At 45.4% G+C, this 25276-nt stretch overlaps 2 protein-coding genes and 1 long non-coding RNA gene across 4 annotated transcripts; 2 read left to right on the forward strand and 1 right to left on the reverse strand.

Moving 5' to 3' along the window:
* The first annotated feature begins 6793 nt into the window (after positions 1-6793).
* Positions 6794-7894, forward strand: LOC112898119 (L10-interacting MYB domain-containing protein-like). The gene is made up of 2 exons (XM_025966514.1): positions 6794-7232; positions 7313-7894. The coding sequence occupies exons 1-2, from the start codon at positions 6840-6842 to the stop codon at positions 7892-7894; spliced, it is 975 nt and encodes a 324-aa protein (XP_025822299.1). The 5' UTR covers positions 6794-6839.
* Positions 7895-11044: 3150 nt separating this feature from the next.
* LOC112874679 lies at positions 11045-18540 on the forward strand. Of its 2 annotated transcripts, none has more exons than XM_025938153.1 (5): positions 11045-11276; positions 13534-15127; positions 15481-16140; positions 16268-16478; positions 17878-18540. In XM_025938153.1, exons 2-5 carry the CDS (start codon positions 13703-13705, stop codon positions 18021-18023), a joined length of 2442 nt encoding a protein of 813 aa, XP_025793938.1. In that variant the 5' UTR covers positions 11045-11276; positions 13534-13702; the 3' UTR covers positions 18024-18540. The 2 variants fall into 2 exon arrangements, with proteins under 2 accessions (XP_025793938.1, XP_025793947.1); XM_025938162.1 differs by having other exon boundaries at positions 11045-11272.
* A 5169-nt stretch (positions 18541-23709) lies between these two features.
* LOC112878915 lies at positions 23710-24635 on the reverse strand. Its single transcript, XR_003225898.1, has 2 exons — positions 24463-24635; positions 23710-24279 (listed from the first exon to the last, which is right to left on the reverse strand). It is a non-coding gene; the product is annotated as an uncharacterized LOC112878915 (long non-coding RNA).
* Positions 24636-25276: the final 641 nt, after the last annotated feature.

A 25276-nucleotide genomic window follows, 5' to 3' on the forward strand; every position in this document is an offset into this window, starting at 1 on the left:
AACTTACCCGTCGATCGGTCCAAAGCGAACCCATCGTGGGGCTATCCTCGTCCCACATCCCGTACATCTCGGGTGGATAAGGCTCTTCGCTGATTAGGGGACGTGCTATGGTGAATCGCTCGTACGACCATAGCTGCAGCAGAAGTGGGCAGCCTGTGATGACGGCAGTTCTCTCCGTCTTCAAACAGGCCTGGCAAAGACCTCGGTACGTCGCAGCAAGCACTGCCGATCCCCAGCTCCACCCAGGTACCTGGCCCGGCTCCGCATCCGCAATCGCGCGCGCGTATTGCATGAGCACCTTGTCCACGTAATTGCCGGTAGAGTTGCAGAAAAGAGTCCAGCCGAACAACCATAACAGATACGCCTCCAGGTATCGTGACACCTCGTACTGCCCAGCCAGAGGGTGCAGATCCTGAGCCTGTAATATATTTGTTCAAAACTTAGAGGTACTCACATATGATTCAATTAAATTAAATAAAAAATAACTGGACATACCCTAAATTGTATTAGCCAACTCTTGGCGGGGCCGGGCAAATCAGGTACGTTCACAACAAGTGGCGGGTTCGCTGGACCAAACCGCTCCTGCAGCTCCGCCCTCCAGAAAGGTGGCACGCCAACCGGGCCAACAGCTTCACCCGCAATGGGAAGCCCGAGCAGGTACGACACGTCCTGCAACGTGGGGGCCATCTCCCCGCACGGCAAGTGGAACGTGTGCGTCTCCGGACGCCACCTGTCCGCCAACGCTGCAAGTAGAGAGCGGTCCAGCTGCATCCGCTTCTTCGCGCCACCGTCTTGGCCGTCGCCGGCCTGAAGCATACGTGCGAGTGGCAGCAAACCAGCCTCACGTAACCTGTATATTTTGCATTGTGGTTACAATTATCTTACACGCTATACATTAGTTTCGTAAAAAAATATAAAGTATCACCTGTCAAGCCAGCGGTCGTCCAGGTGCAACAACTCCTTTGCTACACGAGGGCGCAACTCGTGAAGCTCCTGCCCCTCCACCGCAGCCAGGTACGACCTGTGCCGTTCATCGATGTGCGCGTCAAGGAGCTCTGGTGTCTGCACCATATCTACATGAAAAATATAAGTACCGTAAGACACATTCCTACAAACAATTGAAAATACTATAAACTATTTAGAATAGAACTACCCTACGAAATATTTCTAAAAACTATTCAAATTTCTGAAACCTCGAAATATAACTACCCTAAGAAATATATCTAAAAACTACTGCAATTATAAAAATTATTCGAAATATAACTACCCTAACGAATATATCTAAAAACTACTGCAATTATAAAAACTATTCAAAATATAACTACCCTAAGAAATATATCTAAAAACAATTGAAGATACTAAAAACTATTTATAACATAACTACCCTACGAAATATTTCTAAAACTATTCGAATTTCTGAAACCTATTCGAAATATAACTACCCTAAGAAATATATCTAAAAACTACTGCAATTATAAAAACTATTCGAAATATAACTACCCTAACGAATATATCTAAAAACTACTGCAATTATAAAAACTATTCAAAATATAACTACCCTAAGAAATATATCTAAAAACAATTGAAAATATTAAAAACTATTTATTACAGAACTAGCCTAAGAAATATGTCTAAAAGCTATTAAAAATACTGAATTCTACGTATAACTACTCTAACAAATATTCGTAAAAAATAATTAATAATTATACCTCCAAACCGACGTGTGGACAGGGCTTCGCCGCTTCCTCTCCTCTCCTCTCCTCTCCTCCTTTTTCTTTTTTTTGATTTTTGATGAATTTTATGAGAATTAGGGGGGGGCCTAAATAGGTGGTGGGGAGACATCCCGCCCGTTGGAAGGGCGGGTTGCCGCTCCCGGCGACCTCCCGCCCGTTGGGGGGCGGGATGCCCCTCGCCAGAACGTCCCGCCCGCTGGGAGGGCGGGATGTCCCTCGGGGGACCTCCCGCCCGTTGGAACAGCTGGAGGCCCAGAACGTCCCGCCCGTTGGGCGGGCGGGAGGTCCCTCGGAAGACCCCCCGCCCGTTGGAATGGCAGGATGTTGCCTATTTTCGCGAAGAGGCCCCTGCGAAGAGATTTTCCTCCCCCCGCCGGCCCCCGCCCGTTGGGTGGGCGGCAACTCTCATCCCGCCCTTTCATTGGGCGGGAGGCCCCCATTTTTCGAAATATTCCAAACCGGCACCCCTTTTTTAAATTTTAATTTCTTTTTAACCCTTTCTTAAAAAAAATTCTAGCGTGGGCAGACACGACTAATGGACTGATACGTTATGGTTCAAATTCAGCCCATAACCACTCGTGTGTATATATACTTCTCATATCTCTCAAACACTAATTTCTCTCCTTCCTTTCCTACCGGCTCAAACGCTCAACCACCACCTTTCTCCTCCCTCCCATCCCATGCGGCCTCTCCTCTTTCTCTGACTCTCTCGCTCTAGTAGTCCCGTGCAGCCACCTCTTCCGCCGTCCACGAGTCGCGCGCCGCCACCTTTTTCCCTCATCGTGCCGCAGCTGTTGCCGCCGCCGCCTCTCCCTTGGCCCTCGCCGCATTGCGCCCCGCCGTTCCCCTCGCTTCGCACGCGCCGCCACCACCTTTTCCCCTCGTCGCACCGTAGCTGCCGCATCCACTAGCTCCCCTGCTCGCTCATCGCGCGTTGTCTCCACCGTCCTCCTCGCGCCTGCGCCGTCGCCGCCACCTTGCTCACACGCCGCTGCAGTCGGATGTTAGGCTCAGGCTGGTACAAAGCCGCCGGGCCAACCGTGCTGTCGTGTGTGGGCCGACGAGATGGCATGCAGTACCGGTATGGTACAGCACGACTACGCCTTAGGGCCTAGTCGTATCGTGCCGGATCGTGCCGTGCCAATACCGTGCTAGTGCCGTGTCGTGTCGTGTGGCAGGTTAGACCATTTATACACAGCTTTGCCAGCCCAGTCGCGAGCGTTGGGCCGTACCTGACTGTCGGGCCGGGATCCGAGCAGCTGCTAGTTTAGAACACGGCCTAGAAACCATGCCGTGGCCCACGAACTAGCCCAGATGGCCTGACAATGTTGGTCATACAGTAATTATTCTATTGGGCGAGAACATATATCGACGTCAGCATAAAACTGCTGGTGATAAACAGATGCGAGCAACCATTTTACGCTGTTTAACCATTATTAGAGCGATGCCCTCCTTGGTGAAAAAATCGTAAAAATGAAAATATCCAATATATTGTGTTTATTATGTTTTTAAGAGCGTGTTTAAGATGTTTCAACTCACCCTACCCAACCGTTTCACGACAAAAAAACGACCTACGTGTCACCGTTCCTGTATATGGTCGATTTCTTTAGCTTATACCATACAAAAAAAATATTTTGCCATGACACCGGTTCCTAGTCGCTTAATCATACTGTCTCCACAAATATTTTCTAAAAAAGATAATACTGTAATATCTCGGTTTCAACCAACTAAATGTCTATCGTTTAACACATGTTAATTTCTTCTTCAGAGGTAAATGATTTTATCTTTTGTGAAGGGAGATTTGCTTCTCTACATTAAATGATTGTAGCACGTATCTTGATTATGCCGTAGCTTCCCGCCGTTTTCTGTTATTTCTTTTGAAAGATTCTGAACTTTGCGGTTCGGCGTATATTAACAAGAAGAGGAGAACAGATCTAATTTATAGGTAAATAGGCCTAAAAATCGTACATCACAACTATAACATCTATAACTATAACACCTACAAACTAGCAAGCAAAGCCAATAACATTAGCCGATTAGATTGGGATATCAACCCGCGCCGTAACATGCCAACACACTACTCACACTCAACTCAAACAAACAACACCGTCCGTTTGGATTGGAACATCAATCAGATCTCTCTCAACTTTGCCTAATTGGATTGGGACATCGACACAAGCCTTAATAGAACTCCGCCGCTCGGATTGGAACGTCAACCCGAGCCTCCACGACTCGGCCCAGCTGAAAAGGGACGTTGAAGTGAGCCACCACACAACCAACGTCATAGACCGGATCTTTATTTTATTTTTTAAAAAAAGAAAAGAAAGAAAAGCGTCCTTCGTAAGCAGTTCTTATTGGAATTGCTTGACATCGCCTTCCGCAGGCAGAGATGCCCAACGTTGCCTTCGCGAAGCACATGACGCCAATGGTGCCATCAACACCATTCCAAGAAGGGATGGATTTCCAACCGTATCGTCACCGTGGTGTGATAAAAACGGCCGGTGCCGCCGGCCCAACCACCATGGCGCTCACGGTCATCGACGCCACTACGATGACGCTGACATACACCCAAACAAACCGTTGTCGGCCACATCACCGCAGCGCCGCTGACACACCGTTGCACAGATTGCCAACGCTGGCACCTTGGAGCCCGCCCGCTCGCCCGCCGCACTAGACGACGCCGGCACTTGGAGTCTACCCACCGCGAGGCAAGTCGCGACCACCGGCCGTACACCACCGCTGCTGCCGGGAGAGCAGCCGACGCAGCTGTGTCGTGCCGCACGCCCGCGGATGGCCGGAGCCGTGCCGAGCACCCCAAGGTGGTGGATCCATCCGGCCACTGGTCTGATCTGGCCGCGGACAGCCGGAGCCGGCCGTCGCCACCATGGCCAGAGTTAGCCCCAAATAAAGACACGAGGGGGGGGGGGGAGAAGGACATGAGGAGGGTGGTGGAGCTCCGCCACCACCTTCCTTGCGGCCGCACGTGCTTCCGGCGGCTATTCTGGTGACGGCAAGAGGGAAGCAGGGCTGGAAGGACGGGCGGCGCCGCGTGCTGGGGTTCCGTCCGAGTAGCCCCGAGGAGGAGGGACCCGAGTTACATGCATATATCTATTTTTGCTAGAAAAATATATGGACACGTATGCTCACACATAACCACGAGCACACCTGCTTTATGAATGCACATATATAAGCACATACGTCGTACCTTTATAGTCATCTAAGGGCCAGTTTGGCACGGCTCCCCGCTCCCGATTCTCACTGAGAATCCAAGGATCTGTGCCAAACAACGTTTCTTGGGGAGCGATTCTTCCTGGGAGCGAGAGAATCGATCGCTGTTTTCACGTTGAACCTAGGGATCGGATAGAACCCGCTCCCCCGCGCTCTGAAATCGCTTCTCAACCAACGACGCTACGGACCTCGCCATCAACTTGCAGACTATTTACCCGCAATTGCCACTGAACAAAACCAGGCCGCCCTTCTCCCCCGCCCGATCCCCTTCTCCCCCCGTGAGTCGCCCGCACACGCTCAGCAGTTGTCCGCCGCCCTCCTACTCCGTCCGCCCCCTCCTCTCCCTGAACTCCGGCCGCCTCCCCAGATCCAGCCGCCGGCGGGCACCTCCACTCCGGCCCCCTTCTGCTCCGCACAGGAACGCCCGAACCAATGGTGGCTCGCTAGGTTTGGTGGCCGCCCTCCTGAACAGGGCCGCCGCCCCAGATCCGGCCCGCGCGCGCGGGGGGGGGGGGGGAGCAGGGCCAGCGCCGGCCCGCGCGCCGGGGGGGGGGTGAGAGCAGGGGGAGCGGCTGCGCGCGGGGGGGGGGGTGGGAGCAGGGGCTGCGCCGGCGCGCGGGGGGAGGGGGAGAGCGGGGGGGGGGGGGGGCGGCTGCGCGCGTGGGGGGGGGAGAGCAGGCCAGCGCCGGCGCGCGCGGGGGGGGGAGCAGGGGCCGCGCGGGGGGGGGAGCCGGGGGAGCGCCACCGCGCGGGGGGGGGAGCAGGGGAGCGCCGCCGCGCGGGGGTGGGGAGCAGGGGAGAGGGCCGCGCGTGGGGGGGGGAGCAGGGGCCGCGCGGGGTGGGGGGGAGGGGGGAGCAGGGGAGCGCCGCCGCGCGGGGGTGGGGGGAAGGGGAGCGCCGCCGCGCGGGGTGGAGGGAGCAGGGGAGAGGGGCCGCGCGTGGGGGGGGGAGCAGGGGAGAGGGCGCGCGTGGGGGGAGCAGGGGCCGCGCGGGGGGGGGGGTGGGAGCCGGGGGAGCGTCGCCGCGCGGGGGTGGGGGTAGCAGGGGCCGCGCCGGCGCGCGGGGGGAGGGGGAGAGCGGGGGGCGGCTGCGCGCGCGTGGGGGGGAGCCGGGGGAGCGCCGCCGCGCGGGGGGGGAGCAGGGGAGCGCCGCCGCGCGGGGGGGGGAGCAGGGGAGAGGGGCCGCGCGTGGGGGGGGAGCAGGGGCCGCGCGGGGTGGGGGGGAGGGGGGAGCAGGGGAGCGCCGCCGCGCGGGGGGGGGAGCAGGGGAGAGGGCCGCGCGTGGGGGGGGGAGCAGGGGCCGCGCGGGGTGGGGGGAGGGGGGGAGCAGGGGAGCGCCGCCGCGCGGGTGGGGGGAGCAGGGAGAGGGGCCGCGCGTGGGGGAGGGAGCAGGGGCCGCGCGGGGGGGGGAGCAGGGGAGCGCCGCCGCGCGTTGGAGGGGGGAGGGGGAGCAGGCCAGCGCCGGCGCGCGTTGGGGGGGGGAGCAGGGCAGGCCAGCGCCGGCGCGCGTGGATGATCAGGGGGCGGCGGCCTTCTTTTGCAGGGAGGGAGGATCCTGGACTCCCTGTGCACCCTTCTCCTCTCACACGACGGCCTTCTGCTTTTGCAGGGTAAGGTTTCACTGGCGCTTTTGCAGGGTAAGGTTTCACCGGCGGCTTCACCAGCCCTTCTGTTGCAGTTTCTCGTCTGGTTCGGTCTCTACTTCTCCGGCCTAAGGTACAGACCGCTCAACCTGATGCTCGTGGTATTTTTTTTTTACAGACTGCTACATTCTTTGTACAGACAAGTGCATTTGTTTGATCACATAAGCAAATATTGTGTAATTGTGTGCTACATATTCCTGTGGTTAATATGTTGGTACAGACAGTTGATTTTTCACATGTCCTACTATTGTGCCACTTCTTTGTTACAATTGTATTCGCTTAATATGTCGGTACTCGCCATGAACTATTTTCTGTACAGCGAGATGGCTGAAAACGCTGATTGGAATGAGGAGAATACTAGACTTCTATGTGAGTTGTTTGCTGAACAAGTGAGAGCACACAATCGCAGCGGCACTCATCTTAACAGGACTGGGTACAAAAATGTTATGGAAAAGTTTAAGGAGAAAACTGAATTGGATTATAGCAAGCTGCAATTTAAGAACAAATGGGATAAGATGCGGAAAGAGTATGGTAACTGGAAAAGATTGTCCAGGGAAACTGGGTTAGGATGGGACCCTGTGAAGAAGACATATACTGCACCTGACTCATGGTGGAAGAAGGAAAATAAGGTACCAATAATTATGATTGATATCTTTTGATAGTCTTGAAATCTTGCAAATATGTATGTAATTATTCTCTTTGTTTGCAGGTATACAAAGGAATTGCCAAGTTCAAGAATGGTCCTCTTCAGCATGAAGATTTAAAGACCATTATGTTTGAAGACATTCGGAACACGGGAGATGATCATTGGTCTCCTTCAAGTGGTGCTGCACCTAACACTCAAGACACCGAACCTGACGATGACAAAGATGAAGATTACGAGGCTAACGAAGCCAGTGATGATTGCCATGAGATCTCCCCTGAACCTTCGAAAGGAAAGCGGCCTGCACCTACTAGCCGAAAGGATAAGGGTAAAAAACCAAAAACTTCAGGAGGACATTGGGTGCAGGATCAACTGATCAAGCTTGTTTCCATGAGCGAGAGGAGTACTGCCTCATGTGAGTCTTTGGCAAGGAGGGAGGATACTTCTGGGTGTTCAATCAAGGATGTCATGGTTTTGGTTAGAGAGTGTGGTGCTGTTCCAGGAAGCAAAGAACACTTCATAGCTTCTCAAGTCTTCATCAAGCGAGCTGAGAGGGAGATGTTTATGACTTTGGAGACGCCGGAAGAACGGTTTCAGTGGCTTACAATGAAGCATAATTGGCTCACAAGGAATGATTCGACCATGTAGTGTCAGAACAGACATGTGGCGTGTTCATTGTATCATTTTTCATGAGTTTGTTACATTTTTCCCTGCTGCGTGCAAGCTGTCATTTTTTCCCCTAGTAGAACCTTTACCATGGTATTGTGCTGTAACAATTTTCATGAACCTATCATAATTTTCCTGCTGTCTTGTAATATTTTTTCTATGAGATGCATGACATGGTTCGTGCTGTATGGAATGTATGACATCTTATATGGTGCTACAATTACATGATAATGCTTCTTGTTCTCATAATTGTTATGTGTGTATCGACAGATGTCTTCTTCTGATAGTGGGATGGACTCAAGTGACTCAGAAGTGGATGATCTGGAAGTCATGTGGCTGATCATGGACAACCAAAATGGTATTCATGCTGCTGCATCTCTCTTATCATGGTATTATGCATCTCATGTTGACAAGAATGATCCAAGGACTACAAATTTTTCTGGTATGGCTTGGGTCATGGAAACACTCAGCAATCCTAAAGAATGTTATGACATGTTCAGGATGCCCCCATGGCTATTCTACAAATTGCATGATGAGTTGGTTAGTGATTTTGGCCTACAATCCTCTAGTCATATGAACTCCATAGAATGTCTTGGATTGTTTCTTGTGGTTTGTGGTCATAGTTGGTCAAACTCTGCTATCCAAAAAGATTTCAAGCACTCTAGTGAGACAATTAGTCGCAAATTCACTGATGTTTTGCACTGCATGGTGGCAATGTCCAAAAGATATATACAACCAAAGGATCCTAATTTCCGTACAGTGCATAGTAGAATTACCAACGATCCAAGAATGTGGCCACACTTCAAAGATTGCATAGGAGCAATTGATGGCACTCATATATCTGCAACCCCACGGAAGAGGGACCTCATTAGATATATTGGAAGGTCTGGAAAACCTACTCAAAATGTAATGGGAGTTGTTGATTTTGACATGCGTTTCACATATGCCTCTATTGGTCAACCTGGTTCTATGCATGATACTACTGTACTGTACCATGCACTTGAAAGTGATGAAGATACCTTTCCACATCCTCCTTTAGGTACACTTCAATTATATCTTGAGTTCTATTTTCTGTTATTTCTGAATATTGTTTTCACCAAACTTCATATTTGTTCTCATATGACACAGGAAAATATTATGTTGTTGATGCTGGTTACCCAAATAGAGATGGCTATTTAGCTCCTTACAAAGGTCAGAGATACCATGTTCCAGAATGGAGGAATAGCGCAGCACCTAATGGTGAGCAAGAGAGGTTTAATTACTTGCACTCAAGTCTTCGCAATGTAGTAGAGCGCACATTTGGTGTATGGAAGATGAAATGGAGGATTCTTCTTAAGATGCCGACATATCCAGTTGATAAGCAAATGATGATTGCTGCTGCCACAATGTGCCTTCATAACTACATCCGCGAGAATTATGCTCTTGATGAGGATTTTCAAAAATGTGATCGAGACCCTGACTATGTTACTACAATTCCAACCCGATACAGAAGACATGTTCCTCATAATGCGTCCGACACATCCACCACAGCTTCTAGTAGTAGGAACATGAATAGGTTTCGTGATGACCTAGCTAGAGCAATTTGGGAGGCAAGGTGATTGCTTTACAAGTATGATGTATTTTGGTTGACTCTAGGTCTTTATTTCGGTTCATTGTAGGCCCTTAATTGTATTTTGTTGGATGAAGGTCTTTAATTGTATTTGGGTTGACTCTAGACCCTTAATTGTATTTTGTTTGACTCTAGACCTTTATGTTGTTTGACTCTAGACCTTAATTGAATTTTAGATGCCTTTTAAATACTCATGTAATATTTATATATATTATTCCAGATTTATACAACCACAATTTATAAAAGAATAGGTAGCGAAGGGTATTATAGGTAATCAACGCATAAGAATCAGTTTTGCAGCCAAACGATTTTACAAACTGATTCTGATTCTCGAGCAGGATCAGAAGAATCAGCTCCCATGGAGAATCAGGGAGCAGATCAGGAGAATCAGGGAGCGGAGCTCTACCAAACTCCCCCTAAATAAATTGAGTCGATAGACTTTGACTCTTTGAGGTAGACGAAACCATCCCAGACGCGTCTCACTATTCGCATGTGTATCATCTATTATCGAAAAGGATATCACTGTTAAATCTGGATAAAGAGGAAAATAGGAGTGGTCATACTGAGTTAGTTATCTTAAGTAAATTATTATTGTATCACACACTTCGTGCATACAGCATAGACAATGACAACATGCTAACATTATAAGAGACTCATGTGTACCGTGTTTGATGTATCCGTAGCAATGCGTGGAGCTGGTTCTCGCTTGGGGATATCTAGACTAAATCCCTATCACATTAGATATTTGGACACTAATTAAAAATATTAAATATAGATTAATTATAAAATTAATTGAAAAAATGAGACTAATTCACAAGATGAATCCATTAAGTCTAATCAGTCCATGATTTAGCAATGTTGTGTTACAGTAAGCATATGCTAATGATAGATTAATTAGATTTAATAGAGTCATCTCGTGAATTACTCTCCATTTATGCAATTATTTTTATAATTAGTAGATATTTAATACTTTTAATTGGTGTCCAAACCTCCGATATAACGGGACTAAAGTTTAATCACATATACTATCAACAACAGCTAGAACGAGGAATAAGGAGATTTTTACTACTCTCTCTGTTTAGGCTCTCTCCATTTATGTATATTTATTTGTCAAAATAAACTGCAGATTTTTACTACTCTCTCTGTTTAGGCTCTCTCCATTTATGTATATTTATTTGTCAAAATAAACTGCAATTTGAGATGGAAGGAATATATTTCTCTTTTTACTGCCCACGGGCCACAGCTGCTACAGTGCCACCACAGCTAGGTGACCTGACCGCTGGCAGCAGAGCACACCACACGCCACCTCGCGAGTCCGCATGAGGCCGCTGACTTGTGCAATCAAGCCAAGCAACCACAAAATGCCAAAACAAAAAGTTCATGTGCCCCGGCGGCCAGCGACCCAGCACGAAGCCCCAACAAGAGGCCCCCTGGGGCAGTTCGGGAACTTCGCGTCGACATGACCGATCGTCCTATAAATCAAAACCCGGTGACTTCGGGCCCACTCGAGTACCAGGCTCCGAACCGCACGACAATCGCGTTTCCCCTCTCTGGGTTCACGCCGCTCTGAACCCACCGCCCCCGGTACCCACTGCTGCTACTCGACCCTGCTAAAGCAGCGGCGCCGCTCGCCCTGCGTCATCTCCGTCCAAAACCCCTGTTCGATCTCGCCGCACGGAATCTCTCTCCTAGGCTGCGCGCCGGGCGGGGACGCGGATTCGGGATCATCCGGGTGCGGCGGTGCTCCATCTGTAGGTGATCTGGCAACCAGCATGTTCTAATCTTCCCTGCATGAACGGGAGTGTTTTTTCTTATGAATGGAAGTGAGTTGATTTTCGTTGGAGTAGTGGAGAGGCGGCTCCCGGGGGGGGGGGGGGCGGCTAGCGATTGAGGTACCAAAATTTCGAGCGATCGGTGCGGCGAGGATTTTGAGCGGTAGTGTTTTGCCTACCCGAGCGGTTTAGATGGGGTTTATGCGGCTGGTGTTTGCATCCAGGGATTTTCCTGCTTCGTGCTTCTTTTGTGCGGCCCAGCAGGAATGTTCGCTGGATGTACATGAAGTGCTCGGTTTGAATGCGGAGTATTTACTGGACCGTTGCACCTTTTCAATTTATAGGTAATAACATTTGTATACTGCTGTGGTTGCGGGCTCCTTGATTTTAGTGGGAACTTCAATTTCTTTCCAATTGCTTTCGGTAGGGAACTTTCTGGGTCTAACCTAGGCTTATGGAGTGATTACTTTGCTTGATAAGGCATTCCTAATGGTAGATGTTGCACATCCATGTCTTATACTCCCCTTGTCAGAGTATACAAAGGTATTTTATTTTAACCTGGCCTTCAATCATCATGTTCTGACAACATAATGACATATATCATTTATAGGTGCAAAATCAAAGTAGCCTGAAAGCATTTTTGAAATGCGTATGTTGCTGTATAATTTTTTTTACACTAAACATACTTATAGTTCAAATTGTTGGCAAAAAATACAACCTTTTGCTTTTGCAAAACAAATTGCACTCAATGTATTTGAATGAAGGACAAGAGTATATATGACCTGCTCATTACGTAGACACTATAATGGACATCGCACAGCTGCATGTGGACCCTAACAATAAATGATCTTCTCACACAAGTTGCTGTTTAAAGCCACGGATACTATTCTACATGCATTGCAAATTTTTCTTTGCTTTTTATTGGATTTCATGTGCAATCATTGTATGGAACGCACTGCACCAATCTTTCGCTTTCAACTCCCCTCGATCTTAGCACTAATCCTACTTGTGATGCTAATAGATGCTATGTACACTTTTGACTAGAACCCATTGAATTTATTCTATTGTGGAGTAGCATCTGCATTAGAGTGTCAATCTCACTCACCCTCTACTTCACTTCTCATGTTGAATATAATTCAACAAACTGATTCCCCTGTACACCCATGGAATATATAAACGATGAACAGTCCACGTATACATAGTGGCCGACTAGTACATCTTCACTCTTCACACCACCAGTTCACCTAAATTGCTTGATCTTGTGAGGTTTCATGATTACCTTTATCTACTTCCATGTAGAACTTGGCAATTGGCATCCTCACGTCAATGGTTTGCAGAAAGTTGGCCCTGAATTGTCAAAATGCTCCTGTAGTTGATGGGCACATGTTATGGTTTAAAATGGCTTCTGTTTTATGTTTCTGAATGTGGTCCTTGTGTTGCAAATATTTGTTTTGGTGCATCCCATGACTTTGCTATGGCATCAATCATCAAATTCGTCCATGCTTTTGATGTCAACAAAATAACCAAATTACATGTTAGAAACTAGAAATCAACCATCTTACGTCTCACTTAAATAGATACATGATTTGTGGGCATGGGGGCAATTGTTGATTAAGTTGTCATAGTTATGTTTTTGGTGTTAAAATACTTCAAATATACTTGTGATTACTATATTCTTGTCACCCCTTGTCTACTACTATGATAACTATTATGTTCATAGGTTTTTGGACTTGTTAGATCAATATGATTTTTTTGCTTATTTGTATAACCGAAAGTTACTTTCCTTGGACACTGAATTGTTAAACAGCACGTTATATTTTCTTCTGTACTCTGGAGCAGTGAATGCGCAATGACACCATCTGCACATAAAATCTCTAGGGAATTTTCCATGCAAAGCATTCTAAATTAAATAAACAATTATGTTTGCATTGCCCGTTAGGTTAATTGATTGAAGTAGTTTGTTTGGACTTTGGAATTTGTTTGTTTAGCATAAACACAGTTTTCTACTTTTCTCATGAGTTTTAGTCGAGGAATCAAGGTCCTGCTATTTTTTTTAAGTGTCTTAAATGTAGAAGTTTTGTAATTATATGTGTATTAAATTCCTTTTGACTTTTCATGTTAACTAATATTGCTAGCACATCTTCTTAATTAGTACAAGAAATTGATCTTTTAAACGACTGGTATAAAAAGAATCTTCCTACCATTGATATTTATGCTTTGTGCATTTATTTTCTGTTTAGGATAAAAATGTTCCAGTTTACTGGTGCTTATATTTTGAAGTGAGATGTATACCAAAACAGAATGAACTAATATTGTCATCTTCGTACGGTGGCTTCTGAGGGGAAATCTTGCTCATGGCAACGGCATAATTTTCTATTTTTGCCACCTGTTATTTTGGGCTAAGATATTATGGATAGCAATGAAATCTGCACGAGACCACATGAGCTTGAGAAACTTGAGATTGCCAGGAGAGGAGAAGAAGATAAAGCATCTTATAACCCTGAACTAGAAGAAGGTGAGTTCAGGAAGGATGAACCATTTGTATTTAAAAAGCTTGTTCGCAAGGATGTGGTTGCAAGCACTGCTGTAAAGTTGCCTTCATCTGCTCAAGTGGCAATTAAAAATGGGCAAGTCAATACAAGGCGACCAACTTCACCTGAAAGAGGTTCCCATCAAGGAGGAATTGCAAATACTGTTATGCAGTCTAAGTATAGATCAATAAGGGATCAACCTGATAATGTGAGGCAATCAAGTTCTCATAGAATATATTCCGAAAAATACCGTCAGAGTTGTTCTCTGTCTCCCTATATTAGATCAAAAGAAAAGCATGAGCAAAGGACGAGAAACTGTTTTAGCTACCATGATTATCACCATGTCCTGAAAAAGATTGAGGAAGTTTGTTTGGAAAGGCTTGGTAAACTATTGTTACAACAGAATAAAGATCGCAAGGAATTCAATATTACACTAAAGAAACTGGAATTCAAATGCTTCCAAGAACACGCTTACTCTTATAGAGTCCATTATGAGCATGTCATACCAACAGCAAGATATCACAGGATGAAGCTACCGAAGCTAACTTTCTGCATTTTGCGTAAGGTTTTTCGTAGATATATGCAGTCCCAGATTATAAAATTTGTGAAGCAACAAATAAATGATAGAAACAAAGAGAAGAGAATAAAAGAACGATGGAGATTTGAGGCTACAGCTGGCTACCTTAAGAAAAGTTTTGATGAAACTTCCTTGGCATATTCTGGATTTGAGATGGAGAAATCAAATTATCATATGCATGCTTATTCTGAAGGTGAACAACAGCTCAAATATTTGGACATGCAACCTCTAACTATTGAAATTGAAGAGATTGCTTCCAGTAGAGAACTTGAAGGAAGCCATACAAATAAGGAAAGTGATGTGTTTGATCCAGAGCCAGTTATAGAAAACTTACAATCACCACTAGAAGCAAACGGAGGTGCAGAGCATCATTTATCTGTTGATGCACCAGAAGAAATTGCCATTGTAAATAGCATGTCTTCTCAGTCCAACTATGCACCAACTATGGAGAGTGAAAAAGTTGGGACTCAAGTCATCCTCTCGTTGCCACCACAAAACAAGGAGGAAATTATGGAGAGATCATGTTCTCAGTTTGCCACTGATGAAGCATTGGTACTTGATAATGCAACATCTGCTGATTCAGAAAGTGCACCTCCAGTCTTTGGAGAGAACCAAAGCTGCATAAGTCCCGCTGTTGATGCATCTGAAGGCTCTTGTTCTATGTGCCAGAGAAAATTTCCTCACGGGTCTGACTCTAATATTCATGAATCAACATTGCGTCATGAGGTATGGTTATAATATTTTTTATTACTGTATTAACAATCAACACTAAATGTTGGAGTTGGTTTGTGGGCTAGAGGAAATCACCATGAAGGTGAAAATCAGTTGGCAAGAACTTTTCCTTCTGTTTTGATTATATCTTGATTGTGAGGTCATGTGCTGATTATAGTTTGATTGACGAGTCATGCTTACAAAGCTGAATCGTCAGACAAGACCTCAATGTTATTTTGATTTCGCCCCAAATGGTATTGCAGTGAAGGCACAAATTATTACTAGTGTCTGACTGTTATAGTCATTATTGCAAATGAACACCAATGCAAGATCATAATCTAACATCCTTTGACATAATTTCTCTGCAGGAACCTCAAGTGGGAAGGCTGCCTTCAGTTAATGTGGATGAAATGGAAGAAGCTGATATTGCAGGTAGCAAGGAAGTATCTAGTGGTGACACCTCTTCCTCTGGCCAAGTCACTGAACAGCGAAGCACCATTGCAACTTCATCAACATTAGTTCAACCTTCAACACAACCGCAACTTTATGATCCAACTTGTCAAAGTTCTTCCTATCCATATCAACCATCTGGTGTGAATACTTGTTCAGTAAGCACTGGGTTAGACAGCCATGGGGCATTAAATGCTCAGATGCAATCAGCCAACCAGACGACGTCAAGCTCCATGGTTGAGCACATGCCTGAAAGTGGGCTCCAGTCAGACCCAGTTACCAATGAGTTTAGTCAACTGCTTATGTTGATTAGCAATCACACCTCTTCCTCTGCCCAGGTTACTGAGCAGCAAATTGCCTCTAATTCATTCTTAAGACAACAATATGGTGACCAGGCCTGTCAAACTTCTGCTCATCAGCATAGGGCATCAAATGTTCAGCGACAGTCAAACAACCAGACAACAACAGGCTCCACTTCTGGACTGCCTGAAAGTCATCTTCAATCAGATCCATTAACAATTGAAATGAGTCAACTGCTTGTGTTGCATGATCTGATGACCAAGAGGCATCTATCTAAGGTTACTTTCTCAAAACCTTCTATTATTTTCTTATTTCCCCGTGTTCTTAACAGTCAACTGGCATATTGACATTGCGAACTCTTGTGGTGTTATTGCCTAATCAACGTTTCCGCTTGGATGTGCTCAGCGGCAAAAAATCATCTTGGAGCGTGAAATTGAGATGGCTGAACTTAAAAGGAAGTTTGATGAGCAGTTCCATAATTTAGAGATGGAAACACTGCAGAAAAAGAAGGATATTGAGATACTCCAGGAGAAAATATGTAAGCAACAGATATTAGCGGAGACATTCCGGGTTCTACATAAGGCCTCTACTGGAGTTGCTTCATGCAGTCAAATAGGTACACATTATTTATTGATCATTACCTCTTTCTTAACAAACAAAAATAGTGTGCATACTATTTTACATGAATTGGGCTCTTCATCTGCTGCCATAGTGCATTCCATCAGAGAATGCATAAGCTTGCTGTTGCACCATCCACCCATTAACATATAATTATGATTGATCAGTCCTGTCTTTTTATTAACCAAGTCTTACAATCACTGATTTCTTTGAGCAGTACGATCAAGGTATTTTTCAGTAAGATTTAATGATACGATCAGTAATGATGGATGTTCATAAATTAGAGGAAGCTTACGTGTGTTTTCCTGTGAACAAACAATTGGGTTGGTCGCAATACTGCATCTTGGTGACATAATCAAAGCTGGCTATGCTACCACATATCGGTAGATTTGGAGGAGCAAAACACCTCTGCAGAGTAATACATGCGCACACAACACATGATTATCCTAAAATATCTCCAGAAGATTACTATTTACTAGAAATGTTTTACAGATAAACTAAAATAACAAATTATAGTCTCTGAGGATCTGTTATCCTCTAATCTGAGCTATGTATATTAAGGATGTTGTGCTGTTTCTGTTTGATTTACTAATGAAGTAATGATTATAGGGCCATCATTTAATAAAGTTGTAATTTAATGGCACTCAAGAGGATTTGAAGCCGTACTTATGAACTAGTGGAAATTCACAACCCGTACTGGTTAAATGTTTGTACTACAATTTGGCATCGGGGGGTCATGAAAAGATAAAACATCTGAATTTATTCAGTGGCATTGAAATAATTTCTGTAACTCGCATGTCCTGTGCTTGGCTGGCTTATTGGGCGAATAAAACTTATTCATTAATCTGGAGTCATTCTTCAACAACACCAATTACTTGAATTTGCTGCCTAACTGCTCTAGCCAATCTTATACATCCTCCATACTACTGTTTTTATCGAATCAAAAGAATAGAAGGAAAATTTGCACCTTTTCCTTTTGGGGCATTGTATGGTTCTTCCAATCTTGATAAAGGAAAAAAACTCACTTTAAGTCACATCTTCATCACACTAGCGAAGTGCAACACTGGAACCCCGCTTGGATCCAAACTATCAAAGGGGGTGGTTGGCATTCTGGTCATTTTTGTGGATATACTATCTTTTGATGTATTGGAAACTTCCTTTAGGGGAGTTACATGATATTTTGATTCAAATATTCTTAATCATGAATTAGACTGCTTTGCAAAGCAAAAAAGACATTGTGAAATCATATCTTCTTTTCACCAATTTTTCACACATGCATTTATGATAATATCATGTTTCTTATCCTACTCTGGAAGTGCTGTGTTCTCAACTGTAGATGGTTTCAGTATTAGATCAATTTTGTCCAATCCTGTTGATGTGCTCTCCCTTTGCATTAGGTGCACCTAGGAGGGAGCCTAATCAGCCATCAGGGCAGCAAGTTCTGCAGTTTTCTTCATCAGCAACCATGTACCAGTCACCTCAACCTGCTGCGCAACCATCGACAAACAACTTCCTGAGACAGCCTGTTGTGATCTTGCCATAGGCTATAGCTAACACATCTGGCAGATCTGCAACTAGTTTAACACATGCTCCAAGTGGTCTCATGGGTGCTGGAGTTGCATATCATGCACCTCCACCTCATCTCCGAGCCTTTGTAAATCTGTTGCGACCTTCTCGTGGTAGTGCTGCAAGCTTCGACAGGCAGGTGCATCTATGATAGCTCTTAGGAGCGTCCATAATCCATGCAACCTGACTGTCTAACCGTGGACTTCAGCTGGCTTAGAAAGTTTGAAGTCGTGTTTCCTCTTGGATTTTGACTTCAGCTGAATATTTGTTTGGTTTGTAAGCTGTTCATCAGATTAACATGTCTGTTGATTCAGCACTTTGTTCCTCACTAGTTGCTGCCTGATCAGTCACTGCGTCTGTTTCTGGTTAAACTCTCTATCGTGAAACCAGAATTTTGCAGCTGACCCTGGTTCAACTAGATGTCTCATGCCAGCAAATGTACCTCAATAGTTTGGAAGTCACAGAAGACAGAAGAACGTTTCTTCTAATTTTTACCTGAGTTGTGCTTTTGTTTCTCTCAGTAACCAGCATTCGACATCATTTGCAGACATATTTACGCCCCTACATGCTTAGGCAGGGCTCTGCACGAACCTTTCATAAGAAAAAGAAAATCTGAAAGGAGAGCCCTACAGCAACCTTGGCAGGGGTTTGCCTGAATGTTTTCTAGCGCACGAGTCATCTTTATAACTAACAGGTTGCTGAATAGCGTGCGAAAACATTGGGCTGAAACTTGCAGATTGCGATCAATCGTATCATCATCCCTTGCTGCCATGCTACAGGCAGCATCCTAGAAGCTGTGCCCTCGAATATCGCAGATTGATTGAGCCCCCATTGCCCACTCCTAGAGAACTTGTGACGCACAAGTGCAGAACAACCGAAAAAACCGAGGATCAGAAGTAACAATCTACTGTGCCAGGACTAGAGATGAGCTCTGCGAGCACGAAATGGCCAGAACCTCCAGAATTTTTGACAAGCCCGTTGCGCCAGTGCAGCGCTCTACCTGACAAGTTCCTTCGAGAAACTCGACATCCTGGACAAACTCTGAACATAGCATGCCGTGTCGTCCATTTCCGTTGTTGGCCCCGCAGACCCGCGCAGCACAGGCATCGCATGGTATCCGTCCACTTCGGATCTCGGTCCTGCACGGCACGCACCGCAACCCGGGCGTAATTAGACATCGCTTACCATCACCCGAAGCTGGTGTTTGGACTGTAATTAGACCCCTTTATGGTTTGATTGTTTTCGCGTATAGCACACGCTTTTATTAAATTGCTAGCAGAAGAAGACAAATGATGATGATATCATCCACGTGCATGCAAATTCAAAAGCTAAAAAAGCTATAAATACTAAACCGAGTATCCAAATTAAATTTAGATTACACCATTATCTTTGTCATGACAAGATCTTCAAAACAAGACCACACTTACCCATATTTGCATGATATTTTTTAATACTAAGTAATTAATTTCGGATACTGGGAACAAATATTTTAACAACACGAACAAAAAATATTTTTGCGAATAAAAAATTAAACATAACGAACAAATAATAATATACAATGAACAAAATATTAAACATATCGAACATTTGATTGTATTGGATAAATACACAAAAATAAATATCGCGAACAAATGGATCAACATGGCCGAGCAATTTAATGTACAAAGCGAGCAAATAAATTATACACCTCGAACAATTACATTATAGACACGCAACAAATATTACTATCTAAAAGGAAGTAAATAGATAAATACAACAATGAGGAGTAAGAGAAGAAAATAAACTAAAAAAATATAAAAAGGAGGTTGGTAGAAAAAGAATAGATAAAAAGAGTGGGATATGAAATTAGAGAATAAAAGAAAAATCTTTAGATAAGGAATAAGGGGAAAATCAAAAAAGAAAATACATCAAATATTAGTACCTTTAGAACAATCGCACTTGATTTATAGTAGAAAGAAAATAGAGAATAAAATAAAAATAAATAAGAAGAAAAGAAAAATAAATTATATACTAGTGAAGAAATATTTATTGGAGTATTAGAAACTAAAAATAGAAAAAATAAATAGTAATACAATAATGAGAAGATAAGGTACTCCTTTCATGCATGCATGTGCTTGCTTCATGCTACTGGTGAACCGATTCGCATGCAGATGCACTCCTGCGCGGAAAAGTATCAATAGAAAAATAAATACAACAAAAAGGAGTAAGAGAAGAATATAAACTAAAAAATATTAAAAATGATTGGAAGAGAAAGAAGAGATAAAAAGTGAATAAGAAATTAGAGAATAAAAGGAAAACATTAGATAAGGAATAAGGGAAAATCAGAAAATAAAAATACATTAAATATTAGTACCTTTAAAAAACTCACACTGAGTTTATGGAAGAAAGAAAATAGAGAATATAATAAAAATAAACAAGAAGAAAAGAAAGACAGATTATATACTATTGAATTATTGAAGCGTCAGAAATAAAAAGAAAAAATGGGAAGGAAATGAATAAGTAATAAAATAAAGAGAAAATAATGTACAACCATGCATGCATGTGCATGCTGCATGCCGTTAGTAGCACCAGAAAAGAGAAGTAAAGTCTGCACGCACTGCAGTACGAAAGGAGATTAAAGGCTAGCATGCAACGCTATTGCTCCTTCAGTCGATGGATCAGGGAATTATAGCATAAACGATTCATAGCCTCCCCGCTGCAACCCTGCAAATACAAGAATTAGCAAAGGAAAGGCAGAGTGTCCTGTGAATGAAGAGGCTTTACTAAACTGATACCCTTCTTGGGTCAAAACCCAATGAAGCCTACGGCCCAAGGCCGAAAAGGTGGCCATACACATATAGGTATAGCCGAGACTTTTATCTAAGAGTCGTGCTCACACGCAAATCCTATCGATTCGTTGGCGTTTGCCGCGCCGCCGCCCTCCCGTTGTAGGAGGGCGTGCGGCCGCCGGCGAGGGCCGCACATTGCCTCCCGGCCGGGCACGGGCCGTATGCTAGGTGCGCGCCGCGCGGGAGGAGGAGGTGACACTGGCACGTCGCGCGCGGCCGCGTGGCCGTGGCCAGGCGCCTTCGTTGGCGAGCCTGCCGCTGGCCGCGCGTCGTCGGCCCACCCCGCCGGTTCTCAGCTGTCACCGTCTGCCACGTCCACTGTCACGATGGGAACTGGAGGCGTACGTCGTCGCCGTCGTCCAAGGTAAACCAACCCTCGAGTACGCCCAGGTTTGATCCGACGGCCGGCGGACCCGATTAATTGCCGCTGCATCGCCACTACCCCGATCCGCTCCACTGCGGCAAGTTCAGAGGGTAGGTAAGGCAGGTAGCCGGTTCTGCAGCTCCCCTCCGCTCCGCAGACCTCAACCAACCCCAGGTCACGACGACCCGCCTGGACCAGCGATTAATCGTGCTAATGCTAAGTGGGGAGCTATTCTATCCATCTCGGGCTTCATTTCCATGCCACTCACGGGCACCCGATGGCGATTGGTTGGTGGCGATCGACGCCATGGATGAATACGCTGGGCCTGGACCAGGACACTGTACTGTACCGCTAGTCCACTGCTAGGACGGGGGCAGGCTCCGCAGGTGGCTTAAAAAAGGAGGCCGGAACGAGTCGTTATCCCGATCTGCTGCAAATCTTGCCAAGATGGTCGAATTTTCGCATGGCCCTACGGCATCCGCCGTCAGACTTCTTCACAGCACCAGCCGTCTTATCTTCCACAGATGCCGAGCTTACAACTACGACCGAGCTCCATTGCTTCATCAGGAGGCTAAGCTCCCCGGCAACTTTTCCTTTTCTGAAAAGTCCCGGCAACTTTTCTTGGCATGGCATCACGAACGCAAACGCGCACGTGCAAATCCAGAGCCGAATCGCATCTCTACTCCGAGTTCGTTCCTCCAAACGCGTGCATGAACTTTCCCCGGGCGACCAAGCTGGCGTCCAAAGGCATTTCTCTGGCCACATCTACTCTTTGTTCGTAGTCCGGTTCCTGCATGCGTTTAAGTGTTCTCTCCAGATCACCAGTGTACAGCCAGCCATGTCCCGTAGTTGTCAGCGCGTGCGTGCGTACGGCTGCAGACTACTGACGCTGAGCAGTCGAGGAGGTCCCTGAATTCTGTTGCCCAGTCTGCTCATCGCCATCGACTGCCTTCAATTTTCATGGGCGCTCGGCTCCATCAGAAAGCGATGCGCAGGCTACTGCTACTCGACTCATCATTGTTATGTGCTCTTTCATCTTCGATTGCACGCAAACTCTCTGCAACTTGATGCTACTTCCTTCCACACCAAACGTTCTCCAGCTACTCTTTTTTTCCCCTTTTATGCATGCAATCGTTGATCAGCTCCTTCTCGCCAGATAGGCAAGAAACTGAAGATAATCGAGATTCGAGATGGGACCATCTCTAGATAATTTAGTACATCTTTTAGACCGACTGGATTGGCAGTAGGATTTCCGAAGGGCTAGATTAAGAGTTCTTGGTCAAACTCCCTTGCTCAAAACTCTGAAGTATAAACAAACGAAGTTGAAGTGAGCTGAAGTTTTTAAAGGGTCTGTTCAACGCAGATGGGGTCAGCACTTCCTGTGGAAATGTTCCTGTGACCGTATCTGAATTTTAGGTGGGAAGGGAAGGGACAAGGGGAGCATGTACGCACGCATGCACGGTGCGGACGAACAATGTGTAGGCTGGCTGATCCTCTCTCTGTCGTAGTGGCGTAGTAGTTGCCTAGTTGGAACCAACTTTCAGCAACAGTTCAGCAATAGCAATCCGATCGAACTTTAGGTCAACCGGACATCCCTTTCTCACCAACCTTACCAGAGAGAGAGAGAGAGAGAGAGAGAGAGAGAGAGAGAGAGAGAGAGAGAGAGAACAGAGGGGTGCATCTCATCTAACTGGGCTCCTGATCCTGATGCAGAGACTAACGTTAGTTCTTGTTTGGTAGATGAAAGGGACGCATGCCTTACTCGATCTGCTCGTCCATCTGAATTCTGAAGAAGATAGCAGCAGCTAGCGCTGTGATTCTTTTTTTCTTGGGAATTCTGAAGAAGATCTACAGTCTTGATCGTATGTGGTTTGTTATGACCACCATAACCGGATGCAAGAACTTATCTGTCATGTACGGCTGTGCTACTGCCTAATGGTGTTCTTGATGGGGGATTATCGCCCACCCTTTGCGGTGAGATCAAGGCATGATGATGCATGTTACCAGCACGATTGGTTGTCAGGTGCATATGGCATCTAATTAAGGGCACATGCATGGTGTACCAAACATATATTGCGCAGAATATGTGCATGATACTCAGGAGTAACCACCACTTTGATGCACCTCTCTCCATGACAAATTCCTTTTTCCTGAGAGAACTCTAGCATGATTTTCCCTGAAATTTTACAACAATAAAGGGCCTGTCTAGAAAGGGTGGATTTCTGGAAATTTAATGATTTAATTCTACTAGTGAATCCTAGGGATTTGGATGCAAAAACCCCATTGTCAAACAAGGCTTCAATGGTAAATAGCAAAATTTTATAATATAATTTGCACAGCTCTCATGAAAATATCTTGTCACATAAAAAAAATCTGGTACATGTATTTTAGTACAGAACCTTAATAGTTCTGTTTCTTTAAGAAAAAAACGTAGGAGGATTGCATATCAATTTCTCTGCTGTCTGTTCACATTACCAACAATATAATGTTTGTCTTTGTCCTAGTGAACTCAAACCCATAGACATGTTCATCCTGTCTTCCTCTCAAAAAGAAAAAAAGTAAAGAAAGAGGGATATACATGCACAAGGTTGGTAGTGTTTTTCTTTGCCGGCTCACAAGGAGCAATATTGAACTGAAAATTTGCTGGTCAAAACATAAACAAAAGCGCACGTACATGTTGAATCACTTTGATTGGACCGTACAATCTATAGTTCTTCTGCCAGCCTTCTTTTCGTCAGGAATCGTTTGTTCAGTTTCTTTTGAATCAAACAAGGTAGTATCATTGATTTCGGCGCCACTTGGTCATAGGCATCCGGCCTGCAACTGGATCATGAATGCACAGTTGCACATGCTTCTCTTCAGCTTGCATTTGTTCCTCAGTTTCAAGAACATCAACAGGTCCTATAAAAAAAAACAAAAAACAAAACAAAAGAACATCAACATGTGGGGTTTGCCTTACCGTTCTGCATCAAACCATTAGCTTTCTTGGAGTTTATGGCTTCTCCGCACCTTCCATGAATTAGCAGCTCTCACGTTCCAATCTGCAGAGAGAACGATACTCAATGCCAAGACTTTGACAGGCCCCAATTACTTCGCCCGTTGCACATGATTAAGCGCTAGCTAGCATTCGCCTTACATGCTGAAGCCTCCAAAGTCCAAACCAATCAGTTTGCAGCTAGTCAGAGTATCATTTATGTTACTGAAGCCTAGCTGGAAGTGTCTACCTGAGAGCCTGGTCAGAATTGAAGAAAGGGTCATGCTGGCCAGGCAACACACTGATCGTCATCGTCAAGCAGTATGCTGTTGGTGCCTTGCCTGAGTTCGTTCACTGACCAGATCTTGTTTTTTCCATCCTCGGCAAGGAAAGCTGCTAGGGGTTGGTAGGCTATGTAGTTTACAGTTTGTGTTGCTTTCGGGGCGTTTCTTGCAGGGTAGAACGAAGTTCGTGGTTCGAGTTGAACACGTACGTACGATTCACTCCCATGCTTAATATCAAAATTTGCTCGCGATGCAACCTCGCCTCGCATTCGCTTCACCACCGCGGTAGGTAAGCGGAAAGCTGTCGAGATGTGTTAGGTAGCAGCTCTCATCTGCTCTAATTTTCTGGGATATATTTTGGCTTCAGAAAGGCGAAAGCTGCTTGTTCCAGCCACGGCGACAACCGACAAACCGGAACAGTGGAACACTAGTGTATAGCACAAACAGTGCCATTTCTGGCCGTGTTGGTGTGATGTTGTTATTCATCTGTAGCCCGTTTAAATGCTATTTATTTAAATGGTACATAGTGACCGACCGTGTCCGTTCATACGAGCTATTTAGCTCAACGAAATGGCTATTTTCCCCAATAATTGGCTAACCAAAGGGTGACTGAATGTTTGGCCTTTAGTGTTTATGTAAATGCCAGGTAAAATGGATTGCAACAGCAGTACACCACTTTAAAGTTTAAATATGGGAGTTTGTAAGACAGGTCAGATATAAACAAAAGAGCAACCTAATTTTCATGCCAAGCTCAGATAAAGTAGCACACTTGGCCCTCAT

Source organism: Panicum hallii, chromosome 1 (genome assembly GCF_002211085.1).
Source record: "Panicum hallii strain FIL2 chromosome 1, PHallii_v3.1, whole genome shotgun sequence".
Lineage (NCBI taxonomy): Eukaryota > Viridiplantae > Streptophyta > Magnoliopsida > Poales > Poaceae > Panicum > Panicum hallii.

Excerpts from the sequence above, each read along its gene's own strand:
- LOC112898119 (XM_025966514.1), top strand. The coding sequence starts at position 6,840 with ATGTCCTACTATTGTGCCACTTCTTTGTTACAATTGTATTCGCTTAAT. Across the intron at positions 7,233-7,312 it reads GGTGGAAGAAGGAAAATAAG|GTATACAAAGGAATTGCCAA; the intron begins GTACCAATAATT and ends CTTTGTTTGCAG.
- LOC112874679 (XM_025938153.1), top strand. The coding sequence starts at position 13,703 with ATGGATAGCAATGAAATCTGCACGAGACCACATGAGCTTGAGAAACTT. Across the intron at positions 16,141-16,267 it reads CCAAGAGGCATCTATCTAAG|CGGCAAAAAATCATCTTGGA; the intron begins GTTACTTTCTCA and ends GGATGTGCTCAG. Across the intron at positions 16,479-17,877 it reads TGCTTCATGCAGTCAAATAG|GTGCACCTAGGAGGGAGCCT; the intron begins GTACACATTATT and ends CCTTTGCATTAG.